The sequence below is a fragment of the Pezoporus flaviventris genome, unplaced genomic scaffold (genome assembly GCF_033815535.1).
Source record: "Pezoporus flaviventris isolate CSIRO_AGI_PZ_B2104156 unplaced genomic scaffold, CSIRO_AGI_Pfla_v1 ptg000398l, whole genome shotgun sequence".
NCBI lineage: Eukaryota > Metazoa > Chordata > Aves > Psittaciformes > Psittacidae > Pezoporus > Pezoporus flaviventris.
In genome coordinates, this window is record NW_026892945.1 from 175,711 (window position 1) to 191,755 (window position 16,045).

At 63.4% G+C, this 16,045-nt stretch overlaps 2 protein-coding genes across 8 annotated transcripts; both read right to left on the minus strand.

The window, feature by feature from the left end:
- Positions 1-376: 376 nt before the first annotated feature.
- On the minus strand, positions 377-5,846 carry LOC133263648 (all-trans-retinol 13,14-reductase-like). Of its 2 annotated transcripts, XM_061443498.1 has the most exons (11): positions 5,029-5,846; positions 4,732-4,914; positions 4,059-4,288; positions 3,452-3,647; positions 2,602-2,799; positions 2,398-2,526; positions 2,155-2,293; positions 1,492-1,601; positions 1,215-1,381; positions 650-809; positions 377-565 (listed from the first exon to the last, which is right to left on the minus strand). In XM_061443498.1, exons 1-11 carry the CDS (start codon positions 5,192-5,194, stop codon positions 420-422), a joined length of 1,824 nt encoding a protein of 607 aa, XP_061299482.1. In that variant the 5' UTR covers positions 5,195-5,846; the 3' UTR covers positions 377-419. The 2 variants fall into 2 exon arrangements, with proteins under 2 accessions (XP_061299482.1, XP_061299483.1); XM_061443499.1 differs by lacking the exon at positions 4,732-4,914.
- A 2,448-nt stretch (positions 5,847-8,294) lies between these two features.
- Positions 8,295-15,799, minus strand: MPP2 (MAGUK p55 scaffold protein 2). 6 transcript variants are annotated; one of them, XM_061443506.1, is made up of 12 exons: positions 15,683-15,799; positions 14,552-14,670; positions 13,635-13,787; positions 13,077-13,223; positions 12,305-12,532; positions 10,888-11,019; positions 10,375-10,480; positions 10,085-10,177; positions 9,837-9,998; positions 9,274-9,476; positions 9,066-9,194; positions 8,295-8,982 (listed from the first exon to the last, which is right to left on the minus strand). In XM_061443506.1, exons 1-12 carry the CDS (start codon positions 15,711-15,713, stop codon positions 8,806-8,808), a joined length of 1,680 nt encoding a protein of 559 aa, XP_061299490.1. In that variant the 5' UTR covers positions 15,714-15,799; the 3' UTR covers positions 8,295-8,805. The 6 variants fall into 6 exon arrangements, with proteins under 6 accessions (XP_061299490.1, XP_061299491.1, XP_061299489.1 ...); XM_061443507.1 differs by lacking the exon at positions 15,683-15,799 and adding an exon at positions 15,390-15,477; XM_061443505.1 differs by lacking the exon at positions 15,683-15,799 and adding an exon at positions 15,186-15,294 and having other exon boundaries at positions 10,085-10,153.
- Between the last annotated feature and the right edge of the window lie 246 nt (positions 15,800-16,045).

The window sequence follows — 16,045 nt, forward strand, 5'->3', positions numbered from 1 at the left end:
AGGTTCTGGGGGGGTGGTGCTTGTGGGTGCAGCCTGGACATTGCGAGTGGGGCCCTGACACCCTGCCCCTGTCCCTATCTCTGTTCCCATCCCCTTCCCCTTCTTCATCCCCATCCCCATTCCATCTATTTCACCCCCATCCTGACCCCTATCCCTATGTCCCTATCCATTCCCATCCCCATCCCAACCCATCCTCACCCCTATCTCTACCTCCATCCCATCTCATCCCCATCCCCATTCTACTTCATCCCCACCCCTATTCCTATGTCCGTATCTATTCCCATCCCCACCTCCATCTCCACCCCATCTCATCCCAACCCCTATCTCCACGTCCATCCCACCTCATCCCTGTCCCCATCCCAGGAGCCAAGCCCAGCCCAGCAGGACACAGGGGCTCCCTGAGCCCGGCGCTGTCCCTGTCACGCCGTTTGCCGGCCCTGGCGCCTCTTGATCCTCCTCTTGAGGAGCAGCAGGTCCACGTAGAGCAGGCGGCCCAGGACGGCAGAGGCACAGATGAGCCCCCCGTGCAGGGCCCCTGCCAGCCCACAGCTGAACACGTCCTGCCCTGGAGACAGCGTCACAGGACACGGCCACCACCATGGGAGGGCCTCCCCCATGCAGGGGGGACGGGGGGATGCAGGTCCCTTACCTGTCAGGTAGAGGTTCTTCACGGGTGTCTCGGCTCTCATGGCGGCCACCACAGCCGGGCTGAAGCGGGCGACGTCATGCTCGGCCCCATACATCTCCCCACGGGGAGCCGCCAGGTAGTGCTGGTTGGTGAGTGGGGACGCTGCCTCCACGAACTCCACCTGCAGGGGCACAATGTGGGGCTCAGGGTACAATGGGGGGCTTAGGGCACAGGGGACGCAGGGCCCTTCCCACCAAACAGCAGGTCCCACCACAACAGCTCCAAGCCTGCCTGGTGGGTGCAAAGTTGCTGGGGGGGCTGGGCTGCACCATGGCTCTGGGGGGTCCCCACTGGGCACCCGTTCTGTTGGGTGGATCCCCATTGGGTACCCCAAGCCCAAAGGGTACCCCAACCCCACCAAGCACATACCATAGGGCACCGCATCCCATACGGCACACAATCCCGACTCTACACTCACACCCATGGGGCATCCCATCACAAGGCACCCCAGCCCTACAGGACGCCCCATCCCTGCAGCCCCCCTTGGTCCCCACGGGGGTGCCAGGGGATGCAGCGGGGCTGTCACCTTGTCGCGGAGGTGAGGGAAGCGCTGCAGCGCCCGCTCCAGCAGCCGCTGGGCGATGCTCATCTTGTACTGCTGGTACTGGGCGCCGCGGTGCTTGGCGCGGGTTCCGGCCCACTCCTCGAACCACTCGTACCGTGCCATGGTCAGGATGGTCATGCAGGACCGGCCTGCGGGGGGGACACCGGTGACAACCCCACCAGTGCCCATGTCAGCCTGGGACGTGGTACTGGTGGTGGTGCCCGCCCCATAGTCCTGGCTGGGGGACCCCACCCCGTACCTGGGTGCCGCTGTTCATAGGTGGGGTCCTTGGCAGCAGGGAAGGTGATGAACATCATGGCCAGGTTCTCGGGGACGTCGTCACGACTCAGAGCAGCGTACTGGGTCATCCTGTGGGCAGAGCGGGCAGCGCTGTGCACCCACCGCCCCCCATGCACCCAGCGTGCACCCAACCTGCCATACACCCAACCCAACCACCCAAACACCACCACACACCCGGCCTGTCCACCCTGCACCCACCAACGTACAACCAATCCACCCACCATGCACCCAGCGCACCATATACCCAACCCAGCTGCTCCCACCAATGTGCAACCAATCCACCCAGTATGCACCCAACCTGCCACAGACCCAACCCAAACACCGTGCACCCACCACCATACAACCAATCTACCCACAATGCACCCAACCCAACCACCCTGCACCCACCATGCACCCAACGCAACCAACATACACCCAATGACCATGCACCCAATCCACTACTGCGCATCCAGCACGCACCCAACCCCTGTACCTCCAACCTGTCCACCATGCTCCCCATCACTGTACAACCGATCCGCCCACTGTATACCCGACCACCCTGCACCCAACCACTGTACATCCCACCCAGCCCCTGGCTGCCCCCCCTCCCCATGCCCACTCCAGGGTGCTGGGGGGCCCGTACATGGTATCCAGTTCATTGTGGGGGTAGATCCAGAAGTTGGTGGGGGGCAGGCGCAGCTCGGCCGCACTGCCCCGCAGCCCCACAAACACCAGGAAGGAGCCCATGCCGTGCCGCACCATGGCCAGGCGGGAGCTCACCTCTGCGGGGACACAGTGGTGGCACCCCGGCTGCGAGGGGACGCCGGGAGCGCCGGGGACATGGGGGTTGATGAGCAGGGACACGGGGATGCTGGGGATCCAGCACCTGGGTGGCTGCGGAGCAGGGGGGGCAGCAGCTTGCCGAAGGTGTTGAAGATGCCAGCGTCAGAGATGACGATGGGGGCGAAGATCTCCACCTCCTCCTCCTCGCTGGGCCCCTTCTGCACCGCCACCCCTAGGGCCGGGAGGGGTCAGGGGAGCGCAGGACCCATCGTGCCCTCATGGTTGGGGGGGGCGGGTTGGGGCTCACCCATGGCGGCGCCGTCGGGGGACACGAGGATGCGGGTGACGGGGGCACGCACGAGCACGGCCCCCCCAGCACGCTCGATGAGGGGCACGGCGTGAAAAGCGACCTCGCTGGCCCCTCCCCGTGGGTACCAGGCGCCGCGCTGGTAGTGGTGAACCATGAGCACGTTCACCAGGAAGCTGGAGTCCTGCGGGGCCGTGCCTGCAGACATCACGATACAGCCCCCGCATTGCAATACAGCCCCCTACATTGCGACACAGCCCCACCTACTGTGATGCAGGCCCCCCATTATGATACAGCCCTCCCCTATCATGATACAGCCCTCCCCTATCATGATACAGCCCTCCCCTATCATGATACAGTCCTCACCTATCATGACATGGCCTCCCCTGTCACAATACAGCCATCCCTTATCATGATACAGCCATCCCCTATTGTGATACAGCCATCCCCTATAGTGACATAGCCCTTCCCTACTGTGATACAGCCCTTCCCTATCGTGATACAGTCCTCCCCTATCATGACATGGCCTCCCCATATCATGACACAGCCTGCCCCACTGCAACACAGCCGTCCCCACTGCAACAGAGCCCTTCCCTATCATGCTGGTGCCATCCCCTGGCATGACATGGCCCTCCCTTACGACTTGGCCCTCCTCTATCAACGATGCAACACCCCCTATTGCAATACATCCCTGCTCCATCATCATAGTGCCCTTCCTATCCTGACGACCTCCTCCCCATCACAACCTCCTCCCTATCACGAGGCCTCCTCTCTATTGCAACAGCCCCTCCCTTATCCCAATGGCCCCTCCTATCGTGACAATGCTCTCCCTATCGTGATGGCCGCTGACCATAGAAGAAGTAGCAGAGCAGGGCGCGCAGGTCACGGTTGTCTGTCAGCCGCGCCACGGCCTCGCTGTGGCTGGTGGCCGCCATGCGGAACACGGGTGAGATGCAGTAGATGAGGCCAGTGCGGACCAGGAGCGCGGCCAAGCACCGCGGCACCATCTTCAGCACCGCCAGCAGCGCCACGTGCCGCGAGGCCACCTGCACCGGGACAGCCCGCGCCCAGCACCCAGCGCCACCCGGGTCACCACCGTGCTGCCACCGCGGCCGCAGCGCTCCCAAAGCCCCTTCCACGCTGTGACCATCACCAGTGTCCGCAGTGTTGCTGATACCCCTTCACCACCACGACCATCATTTTGTCCCCAGTTTGACTACGCCTGTGTCCCCACCATCCCTGTCGGTTCTGTCCCGTACCGTCACTATCACCCATGTCTCCACCACCCCATCACTTTATCCCTTCCATGCCCATCACCCTTGTCCCCAGCACTCTCACTGCCCCTTCCGCACCATGCCCAGCCGTCACCCTCCTCTCTACCACATCCTCCCCATCACCATCCCCGCACCCACATCCCAAGCTGACCATTCCCAGCCCCACACCCCAGATCCCCCCACCTTGGAGAGCCTCATGAACTCCCTGATGGCCGCCTTCTCCTCTGGGAACTGCTCCTCCAGCGCGGCGGCAAAGGCGGTTTTGCCAGCACGGAGCTGGTAACACCGTGGGCCCAGGGTCACCTCATCATAGGGGTCGGGCAGGCGCTGCCAGCAGAGCTGCCCATCCGTGAGCTGGTCCAGCGCCACGCGCAGCATGCTGCCTGCGTGCATCTGCCCCACATAGTGGATGCCTGTGGGGACATCAGGGACATGGGGATGTGGGGACATGCAGCCAGAGCCGCCGTGCTGCATGCAGAGTGTGTGCATGCGTGTTGCATGCAGACATGTTGCACACACAGACATGTTGCCTGCACACATAGAATGATAGCATCAACCAGGCTGGAAAAGACCTTTAAGATCATCAAGGCCAACCTTTACCCCGGTAAAGTGCCAAAGCCACCAATAAGCCATGGGCACACACTGCCTGCTCACCCGCGCACGCTATCTACACACAGACACACACTGCCTGCACACAGACACACGCTACCTGTGCACACTGAGTCTGCCTGCACGCACCGACACACACTGCACAGATGGGCACACGCTGGCAGTGAGCGCTGGGTGGTGGCACCCGGGGGTCAGGGGTACTGGGGTCTTTGATAACGGGGTTTGGGGGCACCGGGGGGATCCTCACCTACATCGAACTCGCAGCCCCGCTCCTGGAAGCTGTGGCAGCACCCACCGGCCTGGTCATGCTGCTCCAGCACCAGCACCCTCTTGCCCACCTTGGCCAAGGTGCCCGCGGCTGCCAGGCCCCCGATGCCACTGCCGATGACCACAGCATCCAGCACCGGTGGCACCCGCCGGGTGCTGAACCCTGCACACATGGACACACGGAAACACACATGAACACACGGACAGACACATGGACACATGAACGCACGGACAGATGGACACACAGACACACAGGCAGCGTGTGCCCAGCACTCACCCTGCTTCAGCACCTTGTCCCGGGCGCCCTGGTCGGTCACCAGCGGCCGGGGGGGTTCCAGGGGGGGCTGTGAGAAGGGGTTGCCAGAGGGGGCCAGCAGCCGATGGGCCACCAGCACCAGCCCCAGAGCACCCAGTGCCAGCAGCAGCAGCAGCGTGAGCCACATCCTGCACCCACCGCGGCACCAGCCCCGAGGTGACACCGAGTCACCGGCAGCGCGTGGCGGGGGCACGGAGGTTTATAGACACGATTACGACACGCGACCTCAGAGCACCGCGGCTTAAAGCCACAGGAGCTTATGGACGTAGCTCCCTATGGCCAGGGGAACCCATGGTCATGGTACCCTACAGCCACACCATCCTACGGCCGGTGCAGTCTATGGCCACTGCACCTATGGTCATGGTACCCTACGGCTGTGGTACCCCATGGGTGCAACACCCTATCACCATGGTGGTCTACAGCTACGGCATTTCTCATGCACAGATGAGGGTCCCATGGACACGTGCCCCTCATTTATACCTTGGTGTTGGTGCCAGGCCCCAAGGGGGCACAGTGTGGGCACATGTATGTATATACACATACATGTATGTATGCACACACATGGGTGTGTGGTGCTGCTGCACACACATGTGAGAGGTGGAGAGGTGTGTGGTGGTGGTGGACACGCCTGTGCACAGTCACACGTGTGCAAGGGAGCATGAGTACACTGGCACTTGTGCAGGCAAACAACATGCACACCCACAGACATACACACATCCGTACACACACACCTATAGGCACCCATTGTGCACACACACCCATAGACATCCCCTGTGCACACACCCCCATAGACACCCCTCTGCAAAGACACCCATAGCCACCCATTGTGCACACACCCCCCATAGACACCCATTGTGCACACACGCCCATAGGCACCCATTGTGCACACACCCCTGTAGGCACCCACTGCACACACACCCCCACAGGCACCCATTGTGCACAGACCCCCATAGACACCCATTGTGCACACACCCCCACAGACACCCATTGTGCACACACCCCCATAGATACCCATTGTGCACACACGCCCATAGACACCCATTGTGCAACCACCCCTGTAGGCACCCATTGTGCACACACCCCCACAGGCACCCATTGTGCACACACCCCCATAGACACCCATTGTGCACCCACCCCTGTAGGCACCCATTGTGCACACACCCCCATAGACACCCATTGTGCACACACCCCCACAGGCACCCATTGTGCACACACCCCCACAGGCACCCATTGTGCACAGACCCCCATAGACACCCATTGTGCACACACCCCCATAGGCACCCATTGTGCACACACCCCCACAGACACCCATTGTGCACAGACCCCCATAGACACCCATTGTGCACACACACCCATAGACACCCATTGTGCACACACCCCCACAGGCACCCATTGGGCACACACCCCCACAGGCACCCATTGTGCACACACCCCCACAGACACCCATTGTGCACACACCCCCATAGACACCCATTGGGCACACACCCCCACAGACACCCATTGTGCACACACCCCCATAGACACCCATTGGGCACACACGCCCATAGACACCCATTGTGCACACACCCCCATAGGCACCCATTGTGCACCCACCCCTGTAGGCACCCACTGCACACACACCCCCACAGGCACCCATTGTGCACAGACCCCCATAGACACCCATTGTGCACACACACCCATAGACACCCATTGTGCACACACCCCCACAGGCACCCATTGGGCACACACCCCCACAGGCACCCATTGTGCACATACCCCCACAGACACCCATTGTGCACACACCCCCACAGACACCCATTGTGCACACACCCCCACAGGCACCCATTGGGCACACACCCCCATAGACACCCATTGTGCACACACCCCCATAGACACCCATTGGGCACACACGCCCATAGACACCCATTGTGCACACACCCCCATAGGCACCCATTGTGCACCCACCCCTGTAGGCACCCACTGCACACACACCCCCACAGGCACCCATTGTGCACAGACCCCCATAGACACCCATTGTGCACACACCCCCACAGACACCCATTGTGCACACACGCCCATAGACACCCATTGTGCACCCACCCCTGTAGGCACCCATTGTGCACAGACACCCATAGACACCCATTGTGCACAGACCCCCACAGGCACCCATTGTGCACAGACCCCCACAGGCACCCATTGGGCACACACCCCCACAGACACCCATTGTGCACACACCCCCACAGACACCCATTGTGCACACACCCCCAAAGGCACCCATTGGGCACACACCCCCACAGGCACCCATTGTGCACACACCCCCATAGGCACCCATTGTGCACACACCCCCAAAGGCACCCATTGTGCACACACACCCATAGACACCCATTGTGCACACTCGCCCTTAGACACCCATTGTGCACACACCCCCAAAGGCACCCATTGTGCACACACCCCCACAGGCACCCATTGTGCACACTCGCCCATAGACACCCATTGTGCACACACCCCCATAGACACCCATTGTGCACACACCCCCATAGACACCCATTGTGCACACACCCCCAAAGGCACCCATTGTGCACACACCCCCAAAGGCACCCATTGGGCACACACCCCCATAGACACCCATTGTGCACACACCCCCATAGACACCCATTGTGCACACACCCCCAAAGGCACCCATTGTGCACACACCCCCAAAGGCACCCATTGTGCACACACCCCCATAGACACCCATTGTGCACACACCCCCACAGGCACCCATTGTGCACACACCCCCACAGACACCCATTGTGCACACACCCCCACAGACACCCCCTCTGCACACCCATAGACACTTCCCACCCCCCCGCGCTGGTGTCTGAGCTCTGCTGACCTCTTCCGGCAGCACCAAGGAAGAGCCCACGTGTGCAGTGACACATGTACACGCATGTACAGACATGTATAGACGTGTAGAGACATGTACAGACATGGGAGAGGGTGAGGGTGGGCTGAGGTGACAGCTGTGACACGCGTGACACTGTGTGTGCTCCCTGTGCTGACCAAGGCCCGCACGGATGCAGCCGGATGGGAACAACCGCAGCTTCACCCTCCTTTAATAGAAGTCACAGCAAATCCCAAAAGGAGCCCCCGGGAATGGGACAGGGATGGGGATGGCCGGGGGGGGGGGCACACATATGTGCACACACCTGCATGTGTGAGCCCTGTGCTCCCCATGGCACGCCATGGCAGCTCCAGGGTTAATGGGAGTTGGGGGGGGGGCTGGTGGTGTTATTGCTACCTGGGAGGGGCAATGGGGGGCACCAGGGAGAGGGGGGTCCCCCCACCCTTGTAAGGGTGAAATGGGATCCCTGGGAGGGGGAGCTGGGAGGCCTGGGCCCATGGCAGCTCATGGGGCTGCAGTGGGGTGTGACTCCCCCTCATCCCCCAACTCTGGGCTTCCCCATGGGGAAACTAAGGCAGGGGTTATGGGGTGCCCCACAGGTTGGGGGATGACACTGTGGGGAGGGGCAGGTTTGGCAGTGAATCAGCTGTGGGGTGCTGGGCACGGCTGGGGGAGCTGCCCCCATAATGGGACCCCACCGGCTTCTCCCCCCACTCCCCCCATGTCTGGGGCTGGGAGCAGGGGGGGAAAGAGGGGTCCAGAGGCTTGGGCAAGGGTCCCCCTTACTCCCCCCGTGCTGGTGCGAGCCCCTCACACCAATGGGTGACACGGAGGGCACAAGCGCCCCATGGGGCTGCGGGGTGCCTGGGGGGGCTCTAATAGACCCAACTGACGGGCACCCATTGGGGCTGCACCCGCAGGCGCTCCATGGCCTCGCGCAGCCGCCCGAAGGTGCGCTCCAGGTCATCGTTGGTGAGGCTGAGGTCGAAGTAGTGCCCGTACCCACGCTGGATGCGGCTGCTCTCCTCCACCGTGCGCCTGGCGTCGGCCTCCTGCGCGCATGGACCTGCCTCAGTCTCCCCATCCCTCCCCTTGTGCCCCCCATATACACACATAACCCCGGGGGGGGGCCCACCGTGAGCTGCTTTGTAGCCACCCCGCTCTCCAGTGCTGCCCGGTTCATGGCTCGCAGCATCTCAGGACTGGGGGCTTCGATGAACACCACGTATGGCACGAACTCAGCCGTTCTCAGCACCTTCACTGCCTGGGGGGACAGGACAGATCTGAGCCCCATGGTGCGCGCAGCCCCATCGCCCCCTTGGCAGGCTGGGGGGGTCCCGTACCTGGGGGTTGACATCCAGGATGCACATCTTGCCCGCCTCCACCACAGCGCGGATGGAGTCGATCTTGGTGCCGTAGAGGTTGCCCTCGTACTCGCCGTGCTCCAGGTATCGCCCGGCCTTGATGTCGGCCTCCATCTCCCCCCGCGACACGAAGCGGTACCCGAGCCCGTCCCGCTCGCTGTCCTTCGGCTTCCGCGACGTGTCTGTGCGGCATGGACCACTCACACCCACAGCACCCCCGGGCATGGGCTGCACCCACACAGGTGGGGATGGTGGCACTGTGGGGGGACAGGCATGCTCACAGGGGACAGGGATGCTCATGGGAACGATGAAGCTGGCAGGGGACACGGGTGCTCGGTGGTGACAGAGATGCTCATATGGAACAGGGATGCTCATGGGGATGATGAAGCTGGCAGGGGACAGGGATGCTCAGAGGGGACAGGGATGCCTGTGGAAATAACAATGGTGGCAGGGAACAGGGATGTTCAGAGGGGACAGGGATGCTCTTGGGGATGATGAAGCTGGCAGGGGACAGGGATGCTCGGAGGCCTGGGGGCACTCACAGGGGATGGTGGTGCCGTAGCGCGCCTGGTCGGACATGATGAGCTTGTTCTTGAGGCTGCGGCGCCCGACGCCCTGCGCCCCGATGAGCACCAGCGTTTTCCTGCGGAACGGCGGCATCCGCGCCACCTCCTCGTAGATGAGCAGCTCGTGACGGTCGAACTCTGGCGTGGGATGGGGCTGTCACCCACAGGGGACTCCGGGGTGCCCCGGCCCATGGGTGCCACCACCTGCCACCGGGGCCGCTCACCAGCGTTCTTGGTAGTCAGGTACATCATCCTCTTCTTCCTCTTCCCGCTGAGGCTGCCACACAGGGACCCTGCTGAGGGCAAGTGGGGCTGAGCTGGAGACAGGGACAGGGATGGGGCTGCAAGGGACAGAGCCATGGGACTGGGACCAGGGGCTGGGTCATGGGGACATGATCCTGGGAACTGGGGACCTGCCGAAGCGATGGGTACATCACCATGGGGACATCACTGTGGGGCATGGGGACCCTGCCATGGGGCGATGGGGACCTGCCGTGCCCCCCCGGCTCCGTACCGGCAGTGGGAGCTGTGTCCCCGTCCCTCCGCACGAAGGCTTTGCGCTTCTCCTCCAGCAGCTGACTGGGCACCAGCCCCGCGCTGCCCCCCGCCACATGGCACGCCTGGGGACAGGGCGCTGGTACCGGCACCACGGGCACCAAACATGGGACCCCCCAACCCATGAGGACACTGCGCTGGTACCGGCCCCACGGGCACTCAACCATGGGGACTCCCCAAATACGGGGACACCCCAACCCACAGGGACCCCCCCAGCTGCAAAAGAAACCTCAACTCCAGGTCCACCCGCCCCCAGTTTCCAGGAACCCCCCAAGCCCCAAATGAACCCCCCAGCTCCCAGGGACCAGCCCCAGTTTTGGGCACCCCCCCCCCCAAGCTCCACAAGGACCTCCCAGTTTCCAGACACCCCTTGACCTTCCAGTTACCCCCCATCCCCAAGACACACCACGACCCCCTGTGCACCCAGCTGCCAACAGTCCAGCACCACGTCCCCCCCTTACTCGCCCCTGACCTGCCACCAGTTGGGGTCATCCTGGTTGACGATCTGCAGCAGGTCCCCGGCCATGAACTTGAGCCCGGCCTCACGGCACGGGATGAGGGTGTCCGTGGCCGGGTCATAGTCGAAGTGACATTTGACATAGACCTGGGGGCCGGGGAGGCACCGGGATGCTGCCGGGATCGGTGCCATGCCCATGCCCACGCACACGCATACACACACACACACACGCACACACGCACACGCGTGTGCCCTGCGCTAGGTGCCCCCCCCCGCCCGCCGCAGCCAGGCACGCATGGCCCCCGCGCACACGCAGGCGGCTCCAGTGGCCACCACTGCTCCCCACAGGGCACCCAGAGCAGCCCCCACGCAGAGCCCCACGGCCACGCACAGGCACACGCATGCACCCAGCACCGCCAGCAGCGAGCCGGCGATGGCGCACATGTGTGCGGAGGCCGCGGCACACGCGTGTGTGAGCACACGGAACCCACGCAGCGCCGGCTCTGGGGATGCGCGGTACCAGGGGATGCGGGGACAAGAGCGGCTTTGTCCCCACGGAGCCTGCGCCAGGCTGGCACTGGGGACATGGGGCACCCTCTGACACCCGGGTCCAGATGTGGGGATGGGGACAAGGCCAGATCCACTGCAGCCCTCAGCAGTGCACGGGGCATGGGGGACACCAGGGTCCCACTGGCCATGGGGCACGACTCTGCAGGGGGGCAGCAGGGAAAGGGGGTCGTGTGGCTCAAGGGGAGATGAGGCACATGAAGAGGGGACAGGGGACATGGGGCACGTGGGCATGGGTGCCCATGTGAGCATGGGGACAATGTGGACATAGGGACACAGACATGGAGTAGCCACGGGTAGGGTGCTGGGTGTGGGACGCAGTTCAGGTGCAAAGGTGGATGGAGGGTGGGATGCAGATGCAGATGTGCATTCAGAGCAGGTTGTAGGGTGGAATGCAGATGTGGACGCAGATGTGGATGCAGGGCAGGATGCAGGATGGGATGCAAATGTGGATGCAAGGATGCAGATGTGGATGCAAAGGTGGATGCAGGGCAGGGTGCAGATGCAGGTGCAGAGGTGGATGCAGGGCAGGATGCACATGCAGTTGCAGAGGTGGATGCAGGGCAGGATGCAGATGCGGGTGCAGAGACAGATGCAGGGCAGGATGCAGATGCGGGGGCAGAGGTGGATGCAGATGTGGGTGCAGAGGTGGATGCAGGGCAGGATGCAGAGGCGGGTGCAGAGGTGGATGCAGGGCAGGATGCAGATGCGGGTGCAGGCGTGGATGCAAAGGTGGATGCAAGGCAGGAGAGGGATGCAGGTACAGATGTGGATGCAGGGCAGAACGCAGAGGAGGATGCAGAGGTAGATACAGGGTGGGATGCAGATGCAGACCTGCGAGCCGCGGGCACTGGGGGTGAGGTACCTGCCGGGGCGGGTGCGGCTCCTGGTAGCTGGGCAGCACCTTGAGCACGACGCTGCCGCTGGCCTGGCGCAGGGACTCCTGCAGAGCCCGCGGGTCGCTGCCCACCTCGCGCCCGTTCACCTCGCGGATGACGTCCCCCACGTGCAGCAGCCCCTGCTGCGCCACCATGCCCCCGTGCAGGATGCGGGCGACCACCAGCTCCCCCCGCTCCACCCGGAATGTCACCCCCTGGGTGCACAGCCCCGGTCAGCACCGGCACCAGTGCCAGCGGTCACATCCAGTCACCCCCAGCATCACCCATTGCCCTCCAGTCACACCAGCAATGCTCCAGCACCCCGCAATGCCCCCAGCACCCACAGTAATACCTTCCCAGCACTCTGTAGTGTCAACAGCAACACCCCTGATGTCCACAGCATCCTGCATCATCACCCCACAGCACCCTGCAATGCCCTCCAGCACCCCACAGAACCCCAATGCTCACAGCACCTGCACCATCACCATCACCCACAGCACCCCACAGTGCTTGCAATGCTCCCGGCACCCTGCAATGCCCTCTAGCACCCCGCAGCACTTGGCACCAGCACCTAACATCACACCAGCACCCTGCAATGCTCCCAATGCTCCCAGCACCCAGCAACACGCCACAGCACCCCCAATGTCCACAGCACCTGCACCACCACCACCCACAGCACCCAGCAATGCCCCCCAGCACCCCAGTGCCCACAGCACCATCCCCATCACCCGCGGCACCCGTGGCTCCACTGGCTCTCACCAGGCTCTGGCCGGGCGCACGGCGGATGCCCACCATGCGCACGGCGTCGGGGGGCAGCGGGTGGTGGCTGCCGGGGGGCGGGACCGGGCTCCCCGGGGGGGTCTCGTAGCTCTTGGTGGCCACCGAGTCGTGCGTCTCCAGCAGCGACTGCGAGGACACGGCACAGGGCTGGCACGCGCCTCGCACACGTGTCCTTGCACACATGTCCTTGCACACGTGTCCTTGAACACGAATCCTTACACAAGCATCCCTGCACACACTTCCCTGCACACACGTCCTCGCACACATGTCCCTGCACACGCGTCCTCGCACATGTGGCCTTGCACACACATGCTTGCACATGCATCCTCACACACGCGTCCTCGCACACGCATCCTTGCATCCCTGCACACGTGTCCTCACACACGCGTCCTTGCACACGCATCCTTGCACATGCATCCCTGCACACGTATCCTCACACACGCATCCTTGCACATGCATCCCTGCACACGTGTCCTCACACACGCATCCTTGCACATGCATCCCTGCACACGCATCCTTGCACACACATGCTCGCACCTGGAAGTGGGGCTGGCGCAGGATGCGGCTCAGTTCCGCAGCCGCGCTGTCCCGCGGCGCCAGGGGCCCGATGTCCCGCAGGATCTCCTGCACCAGCGCCACGTTGTTGTCCTGCACCGCCTCCAAGCGCCGCTCCTCCAACCGCTCGTGCGCCTGTGGGCACACGCATGTGAGCAAGAACACGTGAGCACACCTTGGCCATTGCACGCACACAGCACCCCATGTGCACATGCACAAACCTGCCCTTTTGCAGGCACACACATGCACAGCATCAAATACAGGCGTACATGTGTGTGCTCACCTATCACCACAGCGATGTGTGCACACGCGCGTGCCATTGCACAATCATGTGCGCATGTAAATACCCAGCAACACGCACATAGAGTGATGCACACACGTGCACACACGCGTGCAAAGATGCACACTCACTTGCGTGCACGCACACACACGTATGAGCAAGTATGGGCACACACCTCCCTGCATGCACGCACACGTGCAGGTGTACATCCATGCATGCACACACATCCGTGTACATGTGGATGCATACCTACATGTACATGCACACACAGGTATGTGCAAACATGAGCAGAGACCTCCTCGCATGCACACAAGCATATATCCACATATGCACGCACACACACGCAAAGACATATGGATGCATGTGTACACGCATAGATACATGTGTGCACATGCAGGTACATGCGAACACACACACATGTGAGCACACATCCATGCACATACGCACACACATGTACACAAGCACAAACATCCATATGCATGCACATCTTCCTGCACACCACAGGGACACACATGTGTGTGCACAAACACACGACAGCCCTCAACACACATGCACACGTGTGCCCCATGCGCTGCCCTGTGCCCGGGGGGGTCACGGTGTCCGCATGGTGTCCCCTCACCTTGGCCAGGGACCGCACGATGGGGCTCTCCATGATGCCGCGCAGGAAGATGAGGTCGAGGTCCGCGGCTCCGGGGGGGCCTGGGACCCCCATCAGGTTGTCCAGGACCTGCTGCATGGCTTGGGGGGAAATGGGAGGATCCTGGGGACCCATTATGGCACCCCTGCACCAGGGACCACAGGGAGCAACCCCCCCCCAAAGCAGCACTTGGAGGTGTGTTCAGTGATAAGGGCCAAAATGCAGCTGGGGGGGGGTTCTGTGCAATTGGGGTGGGTGCAATGCAATTGGAGGGGGATGATGTGGGGGAGTGCAATGCGATTGGGGGAGTTCAGTGCAATCAATGTGAAACGATTCAATGGGGGGTACGATTCAATGGGGGGGTTCAATGCACGGAGGGGTGCAATGCAATGGGGGGCTGCGAGAGACAGCAGTGCAATGGCGGGAGATGCTCGGGATGGGGGGGGTGTTAATCCAGACACCCCCATATCGGGGGGGGTCACAGCATCACCCAAGAGCCCCCCCAAACATCACCCACGCACCCCCTTCCCTGCCGCCATCTCCTTTCATCCCCCCCATCCCCCCCAGGGCCCTGCGCCCCATCAGCCCCCGCACCCCCTATCCCCCCCCCCCATACCTGGGGGGTGCCGGGGGGGACTCTTAGGGGCCGGGAACCCTCTGCCGGGGTCGCTCATGGCTGCGCGCGGCAGCGCCGGGGACCCCCACCATCATCCGGGTACCGCGGCCCCCCCGGTCCACATCATCCCCCCCCGCCTTGCACACGCGGGCACGCTCGTGTGCTCACACACACACACACCCCCCACACCGCGCTTGCACTTACCTGCTCTTGCACGCGCACACACCCCGGAACCCCCCCGCAGCGTGGGGAGGGGGAACGGGGGTGTTCGGCCCCTTTAAGGGGGGGGGGGAATGCGCTGTTGCCATGGCAGCGGGGGGGCCGGATTTAAAGGGACCGCGGCCCGCTCCCTTGCACACGGGCATGCACAAGCGCGCACACGCACGTGTGTCGTGTCCCGTACCCCCCCCCCACCCGCAGCGCCCCCCCTCGCAGGAGCGACCCCCGCAGCACCCCCCGCTTGCACGCGCGTGTGCAAGGCCCCGGTGAGCGCTCACCCGCGACGGAGCCGGGGGCAGCCGCGGGCATCGCTGCGGGGCACGGGGCCACGGGGCCTGGCACGGCCGGGACGGGGCCACCGCGCAGGCGTGCGGGGCCCGGGCAGCCCCGGGCACACGGGCTCGTGCTTGCACACGCGTGTGCGAGGGCACCACGGGCGATCGCGGGGGCACGCGGGGCCCCTGTGACCTCCCAGGGACAGAACGGAGGGACCCCAGCGCGGCACCGGCACCCGCACAGTGGGGACCCCCCCAGGGTGTCCCAGCACCGGCATCCCCGGTGCCTCCTGCACCAGTCAGCGGCTGCAGTGCCCAACACAACCGGTATCAGGGTCCCCATGGACCCACCCCCCCCCAGTGTCA